General features: G+C 39.9%; 1 protein-coding gene across 1 annotated transcript in view; it reads left to right on the forward strand.

Moving 5' to 3' along the window:
• The first annotated feature begins 1623 nt into the window (after nucleotides 1-1623).
• The window catches only part of LOC121673083 (uridine diphosphate glucose pyrophosphatase NUDT14-like), a 60445-nt gene continuing 43292 nt past the window's right edge, over nucleotides 1624-18776 (forward strand). Inside the window, exon 1 of the mRNA XM_042046129.1 lies at nucleotides 1624-1947. Within this exon, the coding sequence (XP_041902063.1) occupies nucleotides 1867-1947 (81 nt within the window). The 5' untranslated portion in view covers nucleotides 1624-1866. The remainder of the gene's footprint in view (nucleotides 1948-18776) is intronic.

Below are 18776 nucleotides of genomic sequence, written 5' to 3' on the forward strand. Positions count from 1 at the left end.
AATAAGCAATCCATCACACAGTATGACACGTTCCCCAAAACACACACACACTCAAAACCTGAAAGTGGTGTCAGAATGTTTATTGAAGAGGGCAATCTGACTGGCTGAACCGACCTGGGTAGCCGGTAACTTTTAACATAAGCAAAGAGAGATACTGTAAACCTGCTGTGCATGGAAACTGTGTTTATACTTAAATTGGACTTGGAAGACTGAAATAACTTACTAGAAAAATATAGCTTAAGTTCCCAGGAGCTCTGAACGACCTTGAGATCACTCCGAAAAAACCAGAAATATGTAGACATATACAGTGATACAAACAGAGTTACACAAATATTTTCAAAGTCAGCTAATAAAATGCATTTCCTTGCCTACTTTTTATGATAGCTTTGCAAACATACTCTTAAAACCACACTTTTCAGCCCCACCAAGCATTTTTTTGCCACTTGCGTTATCAGAACTGATGGTAAGCATTCTGCAACGTATGTGCTGCCTCATTTACTTCTTAGTGAGTTTTGTAATTGCTGGATTTGTTCCTTTTAGCTAGACTGCTAAAATTCTTACTACTGCATGACAGGACAACAAACTTTCTTAGTAAAGCAGTGGAAGTACAGAGCGAGACAAAAAGAGAAACAGATACATGAAATTTCAGATTATTCTCAGTGCAGTCAATATATTGACAAAATAATTTGATTTATATAGCAACTAAAATAGCTGTACACAGGCACATCTGCATAGAAAGGGACCACAAATCACAGAGGTAACAACCACCACAAATTGTGAGCTCTGTTGCTCATAAACGTAGAAAATCATTATCAGGAGTATTAAAGCACCCAGGGGAATGTAACCTAATAACTGCATAACTGTCATCAAACTCCTATGAAAATCAAGAAATGCCTAAATCTGATAGTGCTTTGCTTAAAAAAATAATGGAGTAAAAGGGGAGAGGATAACTATTTTGTAAAGCCAGGGGAGTCTAACTGAGCTCTGTTTATTCCCCTGCTGGAAGCTGACCCTCAAAAGAAAAGTTAGAGAAGCATCAAGTAATGGACTGCAGGTTATCCATGAATCTGTATTTGCACCTGCATTTTCCACACCACTCACACAATCCCCATGCACCACGCATACAGGCAGAAGGGACTGTGTTTTTCACAGCAAGGTGCTCATTCTGTAAAGCCTGCTGATGCCCAGGAATGGCATAAGCTGGGAGCACGTAGATTGCATCAAGGCTTTAGAGGAGGGGGGCAGGTTTCAGTTCAGTGCCGGCATACCCCATAAATTTTGGTGTGAAGTGTGGGAATAACACTCTCTGAGAACATCCACCAAGTTCCTGAGAAAACAGGATCGCAAATAGGTGTTTCTTGAGAATAATTCTACTCCCTGACGGGAGGTTGTAGTGAGTGCCGTGCCTGCAGTGAGAGAACAAGAAAAAATGGCCTTGAGATCAGAGAGCAGACATTCAGAAAATATATTAGAAACACTTTTTCACTGTTAGAATGGTCAGGCATTGGAACAGGCTGCCCAGCGAGATGGTGAAGGCACCAGTTCAAGAAGTGTCTGGATCTGGCACCGGGCTATGTGGTTTAGTGGTTTAAGGGTTACAGGGGCAGTGCTGGGTGGACGCTTGAACCGGATCGTCTTAAAGGTCTCTTCCAACCGTGGTGATTCTGCGAAATAAAGGAGGCGAGGCTCCTGTGTCCCCGTTTCGGGGGTGAAACGCAGCATTCCGTGATTCCGGCTCCCTCTGAGGGGCAGAGGCCGCAGGAGCCGTCAGCTCCGGAGCCGCTCCCGGCCCGTCCGCCGGCGGCTGCGCGCGCCTCTCCCCTTCCTCCTCCTCCTTCTGCTGCGGCCGCTGCCCCCCCGGCAGGGATGGAGGCTATCGAGGAGCTGGCGGTCCAGCCCTGCACCTCCTCCCTCTACCTGCGGCCTTTCCGCCTCTCTTACCGGCAGGTGAGTGGCGCCGCCGGCCCGCCCGCCGTGCCCCGTCCCTGCGGGGCCCGTCACCCCCCGCCTGCGCCATTTTGGGGCAGCGCCGGCGTCGCCTCATGGCGCGGCCCGCCCCGCTCCGCCCGCAGCGCCCCCGGGGCGGCCGCGCTGCCCCTCGCACCCCCTCGGCCCGCCCTGAGGTGGTGCTCGAGGGGGGCAGTGCAGGTGGCCCGACAGGCCGTGGGGTCACTGCCTTGGGGTGCCACCGGTTCCCTGCGTCCCCGTGGGTGGCCCCTGTGCCTGCCGCCCACGCGGGGCTGGAGCTGTCGCTTTCAGCCCGTGCTGGTCTTTGGGGTCACCTCTGGATTTGGGCCTTGCTTTGGTGTGGATTGTTCACATCTCGAGGCCTTTGCTGGCCAGACCTCAGCAGGCCATGACTTAACATCCACGAATGTTTTAGAGGTGTGGGGCATCTCTTACGAGGAGAGATTGTGGGAGCTGGCCTGTTCAGTCTAGGGAAGAGAAGACTGAGAGGGGATCTCATTAATGAATATAAATACCTCAAACCTGGGTGTCAAAGAGGATGCTGTCAGACTTTTCTCAGTGATGCCCAGTGACAGGATGAGGAGCAGTGGCCATAAAATAAAACACAAGTTTCATTTCAACATAAGGAAGAACTTTATGTTGAGGAGCAGGAACAGGCTGCCCGGGGAGGTCACGGAGTCTCCCTCTCTGGAGACATTCCAAACCCACCTGGACTCATTGCTGTGATACCTGCTCCAGGTGATCCTGCCATGAGAGGGGGTTTGGACTGGGTGATCTCCAGAGGTCCCTTCCCACCCTGACTATTCTGTGATTCTCTGAATAGCCTCAATGCCTGCAGGTCGGAAGCAGGGAAGGACATCCTGTCCCTTATCATGTTTATATCAACATGAGTCACCTTTCACAGGATCACTGAGAACTGGTACCTCCAACAGCGGCAGGAATGCAAGCTGTGAAAGGAAAGTCACTTCTCACAGCACAGAGCACTGCATGTTCCTTGGATGGTTTCCTTGGGCCTGGTTGGTGGCTGGTCCAGGGTGAGCTTTTACCCAGGCACAGTGGTGGAAGGGGAAATGAAGGAGAGTTTGGACAGACCTAGAAATGGATGCTGCAAAACACATCTCATTCCTTCTTTGCTTTGCTTCTAAACACATCAGTTGGAAATGCAGAAGAAGATCTATTGAGTGCCAACAGTGAGATAAAGTACAGAAAATGAAAAGCAAAGGCTCGAATAAGTTTCATTAAAGCAGATAAGCTGATTTTTAACATTTTTTAAAATGCATTTTGTACATGGTTTTTCTAAGGAAAGCTCTCATCTCATTCGTTGGGATAAATAAACCATTTTGGTTCATGAACAGCTGAGAGCTTTACACTGAATTATGTCTTTCTAGGTATCAGAAATAAATCTGAAAAACATTATTTCATGTTTTGAATTTTTGCTGCTTTAGCTTACAAGTGATGGGTCTTGCTACTTAATTTCATTTCATTTCTGAGTCATGTTCTATTTACATGAAAAACGAGATTTAATTAAAATGTACAAAACGGTATTGCAAAATTACATTTAATTGAATAGATGTGCCTTAGATGTGATGAGTATTGTAAAGAAGAAATAAGGGTATGTTTGGTCATGTGCTGTGAATTGACAGAGACCAGCTTTGCCACCAGATGAAGTAGACTTGCCCTTCTTCCTGCTTCCCCTCCTTGCACAAGTGTCTGTGCAGCAACTGAGTGAGCTGGACCAGGGTCAAACCTAATCTAGCCAAAAAAAGAAGACAGTTTTAACCTAAACAAGATCAGTGATTCAATTCATTATGCTGACGGAAGGGAGGTGGTAATGTGGTAGTTAGGGATGAGTGTTTGGGGCCTGGTGAGGGCAGAGATTGTTTCTCTTGGCTGCAGCACTGTCTTAAAATGAACTTGAAAATGTAGTTTCTATGGCATCTGTGCAGAGGCTGGCTTGGGTCCAGCCTACTGAGAGCACGAGCTCAATGTGAGCACGACTGTCTGTACCTGACCTGAGAGACAGGCCCTACGTTTATTAAAACACATTTTGCATTAAAAACTGACTTACTAACCAGAGGAAATACTAAATATTTTCAGTCATTTGACTAATTGTTTCAAAAGCATTTAGGTCTGCTGAAAACCCCATTAAACAGTCAAGTCTGTAATATCCAAGAGAGTCAGATGCCTGTTCTGCTTAAGAATTTTTGAAAATTCCACCACTCCTCTAAAATTGACAATTGTTTCCAAAATCTAGCCCTTGATCTTAATGCTTTTATGCAGAGTAGGTCTTCCCTTGTCCAACTATTTTAATTCACTAGCTGGAAAAAGAAAAGAAACTTTTCTTCTTCCCAGTTCCTAATTGCTGTATCTTACAGTAACATTAATTTCCCCCTTCCATGAATTCCCTGCACTTGCTTGCTGAACTTGACCCAAAATCTAATAAAAAAGTCCTTCTGAATAACAGAATAATCTAATGGGGAAAACCTGAATAATGGCATTTGTTGCACTGTGAAAACTGAAACTAGTTTGGATACTTAAATTATGCAATATGTGGCATTATGCTGCAATTGGAAGGCTTGGGGTGGTCTTATAGGTACGTTTTGTGACACTGTGACATATCTTCCCTAATTCATTGTAGTCCAAAGAAGATTCACTGGTGCATTTTTTGGTGTTTATATAACATTAATGAAGGATAATTGGGGCCTTGAAGACTGAGAGTTTGAAATCTGTTTTCAAAGAGGTATATTCCTAAAATAGGCATTGATTGTTTAACATATATCCACTGTCCAAGGACATATAGAGAGTGATTTTTTAAATTCATTTGGGTTTTTTCACAGCTACTACTTTTCTGTACAAATAGGAAATTGAAAAATATTTTACATACAGCATAGGATTTTGAGATTATTTCTAAGCATTCATGAATGCTTAAGTAACGGCATTGATTTCTAGACATTTAATATCAAAAGTATGCTGCTTGTGTGGAGATAATTTGAATCCCACTACTATAGCTAATACAGTAAGGTCTTTAACATAAACATAAATTTAGATAAATTTAGATACGTGATTTACATCTCAGTGTACTCTGCTAGCCTGATTTTATCCATTCAACCTGCACCCTACTGGGTTATAAACCACTGTTGTTCTAGCAGCTTTACAGACCATTCAAAATCTGCAAGACACCAGAAGAGGATCCATTTGGGGGCTGAAATCTAAACAAAATGTTGAGTAGATTAGCTCAGTTGGTCAGAGCATGGTGCTAATAACACCAAGGCCACAGGCTCGATCCCTGTATAGGCCATTCACTCAAGAGTTGGATCAATGAACCTCATCAGTCCCTTCCTGCTCAGGATATTCTGTGATTCTGGGAATGCTCTTGTAAACCCACACAGGTTACACATCTCGAGAAGGCTGTTGTCACGCCTGATGAAGAGTGGAGCCACAGACTCAGAGCATTGTCTACCTGCTCTCAGAGGCATTTACACATTTACAGTTGCAGGCCCAAGGATTGGATTAATGTTTTGGCCAACTGAATATTCTCCTTGAACATACTGAGTATGTCTTCCCCACCCTGGGAGCTGTGGACAAGCACAAGAACAGAGTTGTGTCTATGTAGAACCCAGTCAGGCAGTTAGTCATGTTAGAGAGATCCTCAACAGTGTCCTTGTAGGTTTGTGCTCAAGTGCCAAGTTCCCTTGTGTTGTAAGAGCTTGACTCATCCTTTACATTTTATTTGGTTCCATATAGAAATACTCTTCTAAAGATCATGAGAAAAATCTCAGTTTCTGGCTCTTCAGCTGAAGTGATGATTGTTAGAAATCACGGCAGTTCCTGAAGTTACAGCAATTTATGCCCATGGTAGATTCTCTTCTTCCCAGAGGGGGTCATGAGATCTTTTCATATGAAGTCTTTCATCATCTTCTCCTTCTTCCCACCTGTATTTTAAATGAAAGTGATGATCTCTGAATTTCTCCTGTAAACCATAAAAGTAGGTGTATACCCTTCTGAAAGACTTCCAGGTTTCGGACCTTGCCGATTGAGGCACCCTGCAGCTTGGTGTTGGGCATCCAAGCTGTGGAGAATAGCCTGGCTTGCTGGACAAATCACTGTACCAGTCACTCATTTAAATGATTACTTCTGTCTTTGTGTAATGTAAAGATAGAAATGGAGGTGCAGCCAAGGAGGTGTGGAATTCAGGAAGCTGTAGTCGGATTTTGGTGAGGGCCAATGTGGAGGGGTAAGGTGCAGATTACAATTACATTCTTCCAAATAGGCATCTGACAGAACCTCAAAAGAGACCTCAGCTTCTGATTGGGATTTTCAGCTGTCAGCCCTGCTCCAGGTGGGGCCCTCAGTCAAATAAGCCATGTTTGAAGTGAGGTAGTTTGGAGTTGAGAGATGGACAAGGTACCTCACTTAGCCTAAGGAATATTCTCTTCATTTTGTCAGTAGCAGCCCAGTGTTCCTATATATTTTGGTTCTGCTTGGTACTGAGAGAAGAAAATTAGTTTTTCTCACATATAGGATAGCATCTGTCTAGCTTTTATGTGTACTTGCCCCCAAAGTGCAAATTGATTTGTTATCTAAATTGGCTTTTTTTTTAAACATATATCACCTCCTGAAGAATTGGCCTCTTTACCAGGAACTCCATGGTAAATCTCTTTTCACTTTTTCCTATTGAAGTTTTTCTGCTTTTCATAAATAATTTATTCAAGAGACCAGAGGGATGGCTAATGAGAGATTAACTCAGTGCCCAAGGGCTAGGGCATTTCCCTGGGATGTGGTAGAGTCAGGCTGCAAGATCTCACTTCAATTAATATTGCTTCCCACATCACAGGAGAGTGTGCTCACTGCTGGGAAACACATTTGTGTGTAAATCTTCAGCTCTCTTTTGTGTATGCTAGCCAGGCATTAGCCAATATATTAGACAAAAAAAAAACACCCAAAAAACCAAGTTTAAGAACTCTGCTGAGACTCCCAAGTCATGAAGTTGACTCTGAGTAGTAACAGTTAAGGAGAGTCATCAGGATTTTGAGCAGCGTTAAGTATCCAAAAGGGATTTAGCTACAACGAAATCTTCTTAATCAGCACCTGAGCAGGGAGGGATTTCAGTGGTTCTGCACGTTGGATTTGGACCTGTTCACAGGATTTTGACAGAGCTATGGTGGATCTTTCCGTAGCAATTTAAGAAGTTACTGCCTGCAATTTTTTCACTGTGCTAGTGGTTCTTACCCTCTGGGAATCAGCAGAAGATGGCTTTGCTCCAGCTCTCACTCTGTTGTTCCAATTCAATCCCACTGCCATCAGCCCTTTAAGCCAAATCACTGAGCTTTATACAGAACTAAGTGAATTGCCTTTGCATATTGTTTTTGGTGACCTCTGTGCTTGAGACAGCACCCTTCAAAGGGGAGGCAGAACATCCATCAGCTGGGGGGAAGCATCTAGCTGGGGGAATAATACCTTGAGCTGTTACAGAAACTTTTGTCCAGAGTTCACTTATCAAAGCCTTTGTGGATCTCGCCCAGACTCCTATAGCTTTGTTTTTGAAGGTTGTTCTGGCAGGGGAGCTCTTGCCACTGTTTCCTTGCATTGTATAAACATATATGTGCATTCTGCCCAGGAACTTTTAGAAGTTTGCCACCAGACTAGAACCAACTGTCAGTAATTTTCCCAGTGTGTTTGTATGTGAGTGAGTTTGTGTTTTGAATCTGTGGAGTGGTGAATGGGCATCTGTTTCAATGATGCGGGTGGGATAAACCTCAAAAACTCCATGCATATCGACTGAACCATGCAGTCAGCAGTGGTAAGTAGGAACTATTTGCTCTTTTCTGAGCTTCACATTCCTTCCACATTTCAGAGTAGGTCAATGCCTTAGCATCACATTTCCTCTATTGATTTAATGCTTAGAATAATTTATTTTAAAGTTAAACATGAAAAAGGCTCCCTTCAAGTTCATTTGAAAGCATGATGTTTTTCATTCACTGTTAAGGGAATTAAATTATTATATCTTTCAGTTTTGCAGTCATTCTAAAGTCATTTTCAAGGCTGCTGTAGATTTTAACACCTCTTGAACTTTGTAATGGGTAGAAAATGTGCTTCATGAGCAGGGTGCAATTCATCAGTGAAGAAGGAATTTCTTATTTCTAATCTCAGATTTGCTACTACTTTCTTTTGTGACCATGAGCAACCACTGTGTCTTATAATTTTAACTGTCTTGGAGATGTCATCAAGATTAAAATATGTGTATACATGGAGAAAGAAGTGAGGCCTGCATCATTAATGTCATGAAAACTTTGAAGATGAAAAAGCAAAGCAGGGCAGTGTAACAATAATATTAACAATCTTACTTTGCATTTAGAAATTTTTTTATATGGTAATAGCAACGTGAATGTGCCCAGCTGCCTGAAATATTCTCTGGAACTTCCGTCTGCTTTTTTATAGACATAAAACATTCTTTTCTGTTTTGACAGTTAAAAATTATGCTGTTGAGGGAGTAAACAGATTTTTAAGTTACCTGTTCAAACAAGTAAGTCTTCTGTTGAATCTTCAAAAGGTTCCAGTAGTAGGAAATATGTTACCAAGTAACAAATTTATTTGCAGTTCATTTTTTTCAAGCAGTAGTGCAGTGAAAGGAGATGCCATTTTTTCCTGTGAAGTTTTTATCATTTTCTTCAGCTTGTCAAGTCTGTTATGTCAGTGTTGAGTATTAGTCTTAAATGGAAACATACAGCTTCTAGCTCAGGGAGTCCCTGAGCTGCAAATTGCAGGAGTCTGAGAGTATTTTAACAATATATTCTTCCTTGGGCATCTTGCCTTCTGTCAGAGGTAGATCCTGGATGAGACTGATTTTTGATGTGACTGCTGCTGTGTTAACAGTGAATGCAGTTGAGCTGCAGTATAATGCTTTCATATGGGTGAAAGAAAAGAAAAAAAAGCTTTTGCAGAGACAGCATTAGGGAGTTAAGTACTGAGGGAACATAATTTCCTCTGAGAGAAATGGTGTTCTCTGCAATTAGAGCACAGATTTAATAAAAGGAACTAAGGAATCTAGGCATATCTGTTTCTGGCTCTGCCGTATGCTTTGAATTCAATTCTGAAAATTTGTACAAGTTATTTTTGTATCAGACATTTATGAATTACTGAAGGGGGAAATGAGAAGCATTAGTTAATAAGAGCAGTAGTTGAAAAGAACACTAGTACTTGTTTTTGTTTCAGTGAAATTATGTTGCGTTAGTCTTAATTTCTTTATCCAGCGTGCTTTGACAAGTGAATGTAAGCTTTGAAGTAAACGCATGAAAAGTAGTTGACAGTGACAAAACTTCATATTTTTAGGTCAGTCATATTACAATTTAACACACTTGTGACAGCAAATGTCACTTAGTGGAAAGAATAAGGCCTTACTGAGCACCTCTTGTAGCTGAAATGGGTCTGCACTTGCATAAACGATCAGTAAAATCTCATTTAATGCCATCAGACTACTTGGGTTACTGCACAGTAACTGTGAAGTTAAGACTGAGTTTGGGAGGAGGTATGTAAGTTGTAGTGAGCTTAAACCAGTACTTCTCAAGTTCTGGTATGCAGCTCACTGAGGGCCATTGGAATACTTGCAGGTCATCCATATGAGGCAACTAAGAAAAGCAGATCAATTATCAGCAGGGTTAATGTGCTACCAAGGCCTGCAGCTTCACTGGAAGATGTTTCCAAGTCTGCAGATGAAGAAGTTGAAAACCATCCGCTCTGACAATACCACTCCAGTAGCCTCATCTGCAAGGACTTGTCTACACAGGACTTTCCTGATTAACTCCATGTCTCATTCTACAACAAAGAGTCTGGGTCTGTTTACGTTAAACCATTTTCAAAGTATGATTGCACTTTGAATTCATACCCTACCTTAATCCATGTTAACTTTCCAGTGTGTGCCCTAAGGGAGCAGTAAACTAAACAGGATGACTGTGTCCACACTGGGGTTTAATGGAGTTTAAGTAGCAGAATTCAAGTTCATCAAGGTATTTATTTGAGATTAATTTTCTTGATGTCCTGGTATAGACAAGCCCTAAGAATAAAAGTGGTTTAGTTCTAAGTGAATGAACCATGTTATAAAATTCATCACTGAGGTTTTATTATACTTCTGTGTGTGAAATACAACTACTGTAGGGTATAAAGTAGGCTTTTTTGGTCTTGTTTGGTACAATCTTTTTTGTAGGAATTGCAGTTAGACCTGAGAAATAAAATAGTGCTCATGTTCTTCCAACAATTAAATGCTGTATTTGTTTTTCAGTTTGGATCAAAATTCACATGATTGCTTAAATAGCAGAAACTTTCCCCATACAAAAAATCTGTCATCTGAATCACAATCTCAGCTATGACATTATGTGTATTTGATATGTTTTAAAGCAGATGAACACTAAAATTTTAAGTGTTTATAGCAAATCTGAATATCATGGAAATTAGACATTTTCTGTAAATGGCAGTATTCTTTAAAATGTCAGGGTTTGATGTTCTATAGGGGATGAAACTATCCTACTCTATTCCTGAAAATGTGTATTTTAAATAATTTTATCTCAACTGCTGCCATATTTAAAATAAGTTTGTATTTTCAGCTGTAACTCATAAAAGGTCAGCTCCCATGCTTTGAAAACTCTATACAAGTTGATACTGCATAAATAAGCATGTTTTACACAGCAGGCATACAATGTTATCTGCCCCTCTGACTTGCATTCAGATTAATTATTCTTCATTATTTTAAACTAAAGAATTTAGCTTTTTGGCACTGTCCTTCAGACATTGATCAAAATCTTGTTAATACAGTAACACTAAAGTTTACTGAAGTTTAAACAAAGTAAAGCTCAGTTTTTCTTAGTGGTCAGCTCATGTCACACTAAAGCCCTGATCACTGATCAAAACAGCATTAATTATTTGTTTCACGTTGCAGTTGCTGTGTCAAAATCCTTTAAATACCTCTTGGAGCAGAGAGGGAATCTTACGGCCTGTGACAGAGCAGCTGGTGTGGACATGGGCTGATGCCCCAGTTGACAGGTTGTTGGATTAGAAAGAATATCAAAGGCAGTGAGTAAGATTAGGGATAAGTGAACATCTGACAGCAGTTTGCAGCAGGGGAGAACAGATGATAAACAATGGGAGCGGGGTGCGTGGGGGGGGTGAGAGGTGAGAAGGCCATGGGAAAAGTGTGGCGGCAATCACTAAAGCTCCAGGTTGCTGAGCCTCATGAATAGAACAGGAAATGGGATTTGCTGGGACAGATGTGCTGAGTGGTGATGAATACATTATAGGGAAATGAGGCTAAACTCCTGAAGGTGAGACATGTTCTTTCTCTGAAAATAGAAAATATGGGAAAAGAAAAGTTTACGCCTCTGGAGAAGTAAACATTCTTGAAAATGAATACAGAAAGAAGTAATGCTAATTCTAATTTTAATTAAATTATTATTCCACAGGGAGTGTTCATGATGTACTTCCAGCATAACAATCTTACAGTACTATTGCATTATAGGATTGAAAATGTTTGTTTTAGTCATAAGATTGCACAAATGTTGGAATAGTTTGAATGATGGAACAGCCTGGAATGGAGGCTCTGACTGGGTAATGCTTAGAAGCATATTCTGTATCTGGCATGTATTATATAGCACTCACATAACATATGTTTGATCCTGCCACCGTTAAGAGACTTGTACTGACTGATCTTGTGAGGTCCTTCCAGCATTAACATTTTTTCTATTCTGTAAAGTGATTGAATGCTTGTAGAAAATCATACATAACTCTTCCTGTTCCTTAGGGTATTGTTTCTTTACTTCTTGGACTTCCTTAGTGTATATTCTTGATGGATCCTTTTCCAATATTTATGATATAATTATGTCAGAAAGCCAACAGAAACTTTTTGTATGTTTACTCACAGGGCTGTATCTCAGTTCTCTGACTTAGATTTTCTTATGAGATTTTTTTTTCCAAATTTTTAAAAGAAAAACTCGTTAAAAAACATCTCGCACTAACATTTTAATAGTGTATTACTTTAGCTGAACAGAGGGAGTGCAGAAAGTATCATTGTTAATGTTCGGAGAAAGTACCAATAAGGTTTGTGTACAAGACATCTAGAAATTTATTCCACAGTGTATTCTCACAGTTTGAGTTACAAATACAAGTTTGGTAAAATAATGTAGAAACACAAACTGTGAGAGTCACCAACTGAAAACATAAAGCTCAATGTTGTAAGGACAAAGGTGACTTAGCTGTAATGGGAATGCCCACCATCTGTCCTTCTTGACCTCAAATCCCTCATATGTGCTGCCCCTGTCCTCAAGTTGAGGAGACATGAGGCCGGCCTCCTTTAGTTCCTGTTTGCTCCCAGCCATGTGTACTGCAACTGTAGCTCTCGTTTTTAAAAGAACAAGGGATTGTAACTAGAATCTGGGGTTAATGTGTCACATAGCCCTGCTTCATGGAATTAGCTGTTCATGTTTGAGAAATCCTATGTTCGGTATCTTGACCACAGTGACATCACTTGAATACAGCAGCTGAAGAGTCTGTAGAGCTCTGGAATTACAGATGCTCCACAAAATTAGTGATCAGTGAAATTTGTCCTTCAGTTGGCCATAATCAAAGAAACAAAATTTTGGTGAGCTCAGCAAAACAGAGACAAAAAATCTGCTCTACTGATTCTGATTAGCTTAAATACTGTCCTAATACTGCTTGTTTTCCATAAAATTGTAATTTCTGCATTTGCAGGAAACTATAGCCAAAGAATTTATCATTTGTTACAGGCAGTTCTCATTTTAAAGATCATTTACTGTTGGCTTGCATAGTTCTTTACTTTATATCCCGGTATTGAAACTGTTACAGTGTCACTGTCATGAAGGTTTCAGAAATACTGCAGTAACACATAGAACTGTATATAAATCACTAATCAATTAGTCACCAATTAATTCCATTTACTGAATGCCGGCAGTATATGGTATTTAAGTAACAGGTGCATTTCTCACTAGTAGTGCTGTCTATTAGAATGGATGACAGATTAGAAGGTGTTCACAAGTTACTTGAATCTTTCTGTGTATTACTTTTTCCCAATGGGAAGATGATAAGATGACTGCGTCTATGGGAATCAGTTTTCAGTTGAGTCTATCAAAATAGAGAGGTAAAAGTGAAATTAAGAAAAGAGCAGAATCTGGAGCTAGTTGCATCTGTCACTTTGAACTGATTTTTGGGAGGGGGTGGGAAGAAAGGAGAGGATGAAAAGGCCTGAGGATCTTTGTGAGGAGGGTCTGTGAGAAAGTCTTAGGAGAAAAATCTAAAGATTGTTCCTAAGCCTTGGCTTCTGTTAGCCCCCTGCTGCTGTTCTTCATCAAGTTGTTTTAATGGCTTTCAAAGCAAGTGAGTGGAAAATGGTTTCTCTGGAACTTTAAGGAGACTGAACTGAAAACTGTCATTGCTGTATGAGTAAAACACATCAAAGATTGATGGAAGAATTGCTTGTTAAACACATTGTAGATTTAATTAAAAAAATGGGTGATATCATAAAAGAGACATCAGATCGTCATAACTACCTAAAGGTGAAAGTTTAATGGCTTGTCATCTGCTCAGGAACCTGTGTTAAGTATCTCTTTCATGGCTTTTGTGACCCTCTATATGTCTGCAAGATTTTTTTTCCAGGAGTGTTGTGGTTTTTTTCATAATGTACAGATGGAAAAGTAGCAAAGCATAAAAATGTAGGTGGTTGTACCTGTGCTTTTTAATTTTCTGTCTGTCTTTAGGGATGCCTTTTTCTGGTATTTTTAACTAACAAGTGCTTCAAATTCTTATCTATTTCTGAAATAGTTGTTTTTCTTTGTGTTGCAGTGCATAATATTTGTTCTGTGTGTTCAGTGTGTGCAAAGTGCATTTGTGTATCATCTAGTAATTGCATGTTTCTTCTGGAACCTGTTCTCTCATTTTCTTCTCCTCTCCCCACTGTCATTTTCCTCCGCAGTCCTCCCAGTCAGTAAATAGTGTGTTATTTCCTGTTGTGTTGTAGATCTAATACAAAAAAGTGAAGAAAAAAAAGCGTGCAGTGAAAAGAGCATTTCCACTGAGACTGTGAGCCTCATTCTTTTAAACCAAATGCTTTTTCTGATCTCATGCTGCATATGATCAAGGTGCACATTTAGTAAGCAAATACAAACAATTCTTTTTAAAGACTAGAAGAATTCCTCAGTAAGTTGATAAAGCACAATATCCATCTTCAGATTTCAAAAATAGTGTTGTTGTTCCAATTTTAATTCACCAGCTCTTTTCAGAGTAAAACAGCTACATCTGTGCTTGATTCTGACTCTAGATCTGATTCTATGAAATGTAGAAATTTGTTTTTCCCAAGAGCCTAACGTGTGATGACTGCAATTACTGGATTTTCTGCAAATGATGAGGCTTAGAAATGGTATGTTTCATCAAAAAGCATGACATTATTTGAGTGAAATCTCTTAAGATTTTCATGATGTACGAGATCATTTAAATAGAGAGTAAGAATATTGACTATCCAATCAAGTACATAGAATTTGGTCACTTGATGTTATCGTTTTAAGGATTCTTTTCAATGATAGTTGTCATTTTAGATCGTGTTTTAATTAGCTGCAATGGTTATTTGTGAACTTAGAATGAATGTAGCATTTTGGTTTGCTGCATAACAAGATTGTAGCCAATAAGTGGGTCTGGCCAGATATTAAGATCCTTGGCATGAATTTTTGTAAATTTCTGAAATTCCAACCTTGTTAAATAAAATGGTATTTTAGCTCCTCTCGTTGATGAGGCCAGGTCATCCCTTACATTGTTTCTGTTCAGTCCTAGTTTAAGCAAATTGGAAAGCAATTTGAGTAACTTGTTTTTTTACTTAGTAGGTAAAGTGATTGGAGTAGCAGCAGTTCAGTGCTTTTTAACCAGAAATTATATATTCTGACAAACTGAGCTGGAGGTCAAGATGTGGAAGAAATAGGGGAAAACAGTAAATTTGTATATTGACTATAATATTATAAATAATTTTTAAAAATTTAGGCTATGGTGCTGTATAGCTCTTGTATATATTCTTATCCAGAACTGCTGAAATAAACTATCACTGTTGGCTTTGTCTAGTTTCATTTTGGCTTCAAGACCTACCTTTGTTATCATTATGCCACTTAAACTTGTTGAGCTTTTGAAGCAGCAGGATTAGAAGAAAAATTGGCTTTCAAAAATCAAATCTTCTGGCAAATCTGTCTTAGAATTTCATATGTGTGTCTGCACTTAGTACTCTGCTTTCAGCATTTCTGACACTTGAAAATATTGGACACAGGCAGTTTCTGGCTTACTTTGCAAAGCTGTGTTGCTCTTCAGAGTGACATTACCATAGCACTGCAGTTTGTACAGCTTAAAATTTTATCTGTAACTCATCTGATTTGTACTGTTCAGATAAATTAACAAACAATGTGAGATTATTTCGTGTAGTGATAGGACAAGGGAGAGTGGCCTTAAACTGAAAGAAGATAGATTTAGATTAGCTATTAGGAGGAAACTCTTGGCTGTGAGAGTGGTTAGGCACTGACACAGGTTTCCCAGAGAAGTTGTGGGTGGATGCCTCATCCCTGGAAATGTTCAAGGCCAGGGTGGATGGTGCTTTGAGCAGCCTGGTCTGGTGGAAGGTGTCCCAGCCCATGGCAGAGGTTTTAGAACTTGATGAACTTGAAGGTCTCTTCCAGCCCAAGTCATTCTGTGAATATTGGCCTCCTATTCAGTGAAACCAATCACTAATAATTAGTACAGAAATTACTACTGTAGTATTTTACAGGATAGTTCCCCCAAATTTGAAATGTAAATGTCTCTCTGATTGTTTCGGTAAACCACCCTTATTTCTTGTCAAGGAGAGGTCTTGTCTGGAGAACCCTGTTTCTTTTTATCTTACTGATTTCTCTTTGATCTGTCTAGGAGTTCAAACCTCTTGGCAGAACTCTCACAGGACTCATGGGAACATATGAGCCTCCCTAGAGCATTACGGTGCACTCCATAGAGAAAGATTAATTTGTTAAAGTAATAATATAAATGTCAAGATTTAAGTGTAAGAATTACGTTGGGGGGTGGAAGAGTAGAGATGGAATCACACCCAGGGGCTGAAAAAAGTCAGGAAAGCTATTTCACTAAACGGAAAAACTGTTGGCATATTTGCTTTTGAAGTATTTCTCAAAAAACTTAGATGAATGCCAGTTGGCATTATGTTTTCCCTGCCCTCTGTCTGTACATTTCTTCTGCAGCCCATAGGATAAAGCAGCGTCATGCCTTCCAGTCCTGCAGTAAGTGGGATGACAAACCACACCCGACAGTTGTGCCTTGGGGAGAGCATGAAAGGGAAGAGAAACAACTTTCTGCAGTGGTATGTTTTGTATACTTTTTAGGGAGAAAAGTGTGTCTTGCTCTTGCAAGGGAGGGTGTGTAATTGCCTGTAGTAGTTGTGGATGTTGCATCTTCATTCTCAGACCAGCCCTGCTGACCCTGTGGAGTGAACCTGTGACCTTCATTCTTTGTCTAAGATTCAGGCTCTTCTGTATATGCTGGGTTCATGCCATTGCATGCTCAGAATAAAGTCTTAGAGCTTAAAGTGTCTTGCTGTTCTATTGAAGGAGCCAACAGAAGTGGCTAGTAAATAGTTTTAACATGCTCACAGTATTCAGAACTGCTGAGGAGACATGTTCAAAATCCTGGGACCCTGTCTATGAACATACTTGGAGGAAGCGGTTAACTTTGAGTTCCTGTGAGATTTGGTGTATAGGATGTGTCCTTCCCTGCTCTTACTTCCCCATGGAGACACGGCAGTGCTACACCTGGCTTTGTTCCCAACTTTGATGAAACTCAGGGTGTCCCAAGTGCTGCCTACTAACCTTGGTCAATCTTGTCAATGCTGGTTCTTTGTTGGCAGGTACTAGCCTGGAGTGTGAGGCAAGGTGTACAGTTCATCGAGCTGTATTTTCTGCATTGATTTGATTGCTGCATCACAAGTATTTTGTCCTTTGTAAGTTATATATACAAATGAATAGATTTATTAACTATTTTAAAATCATACGTGATCTTTGATATTGCTTATCAGGTGCTTTAGGAAAACCAAGTAACTTTGCAGTTATGCATGATGGATTGTTTTTTTGAGTTGTTTGGGGTTTTTTTAAATCCAATTTTAATGATACAACAGTCTATGGACAGGGTTTTTCTTATCAGCATTCTGCTTCAGGTGACACTTCAGTCAGTAGTTGGATTGGTTTTTTTTTGATTAGAACAGCGTTCATCAACTGCATAGTTTTTGAATGCAGATTTTTTATCTATTTAAATATGGAGTAGACCAGTTTTGTGGTGGAAGAGGGATAGTTTTATTTTCCTGCTGGCTCTTTGTCAGCCAGAAAAGATTTTAATCAGATCCTATATAAGTTGCAGTGGATTGTTAGAATGACTAAAGAGGTAATGAGAAATATTAGACAATTGATAGTGGTGATGAGCTTTTGGCTGAAATACCAGTGGCAACTTAAACTGTGGTTTTATGGTGTTGTTAGTGTTGTTTTCCTGAATGACATAGCAAAATTAATGATGAAAGGACAGTTTCTTTCCTTCCTCTCTTGGATGAGGGTCATGACCCAGGGTAGCAAAGGAGAAGAAATTATGCTTGTAGGCGTAGTGGTTGCCTTGGGACTGATGATTTTAAGATTCATTTTCTCCTTCTACCTACTATACTTGTGTTTGCTTCTCTCCTTGCTGTGCCTGCAGAGATGAGGTAAAAGCCCTAAATCCCAGCAAAGTCAGGGGGTGAATCTCTCTCTGAGTCAGAGATCCTACATGAGGCTGTGCTATACCAATAACTGGCCAGGGACTCATGAATTGTGGGAATGTGGTGTGGACCAAAGCAGTGTTTGTCCTGTGTGTAGCGTTTTGAGAGTCCTCTTCCTAAAGGGTTGAAAGGTTATTTTGACTAATGAGTGCACAGGATGAGTACAGGAAGGGGCTCAAGAATATTCAGTGAGAATTCTCATCGACTGTGGGGTCTCGAACTTGCAATGGATACTTTATATTGAATTTCACTCTGTCTTGAAGCAGCTACTACAGACAGACATGATTGATCTAGGTATGTTATGATGAGTGCAGAATTATTGCCCCTGCCTGTCATTAAATATCACTAGTCTGAAATTTCAGTCAGGCCCTTTATCTTGGTAACTCATCAAAAGAAGCAGCTGCCAGTGGACAAGAAAAGATGAAAACAGGTTTCTTGGAGATGTTTTTGATTTTTTTGGTATCTCTGAAAAAAAAAAATTTTTTTTCATATAGTTATGTGTGTCTTAGTAAAATTTAGAAGTTTGGAAAATGTTGTCTTTAATAACTTAGGAGTTTAAGTGTCATTTTCCAAAGGAATTTTCAGAAATCAGTCTCAATTTCACCATTGCTCCATCAGGTAGTAGAACAGAACTAATTCTGTAATCCTAGACAAATATTACAGTTTAAGTCCCACCACAGAAATTACATTATTCAGTAAAAATGTTTAGATGCAACTGGGGGCTTCTGGCATTTGGCTGAAATTGCAGTGGTCCAGAGTAAAGACTAAATTCAATTCTTACATCATTCTAGTGAGGGTCTTAAAGGTGAAGGTTATTGAATGCTAAAAAGTGCTTTCTTAAATCTCATCTTTTCAAGTTATTCATTCTATGTTCCCGAGATTCATTTATTACTGAACTACAAAGGCCATGCTTGTTTGTTTGTTTGTTTGTTTCCAACTAAATGAATATGCAACAATTTATACAAATAGGGAAAACTCCAGAAAAAGAAATGAAGCA

This window comes from Corvus kubaryi, unplaced genomic scaffold, assembly GCF_017639235.1.
Source record: "Corvus kubaryi isolate FWS band 111438036 unplaced genomic scaffold, C.kubaryi_AGA036_p1.0 65169, whole genome shotgun sequence".
Classification (NCBI taxonomy): Eukaryota; Metazoa; Chordata; class Aves; order Passeriformes; family Corvidae; genus Corvus; species Corvus kubaryi.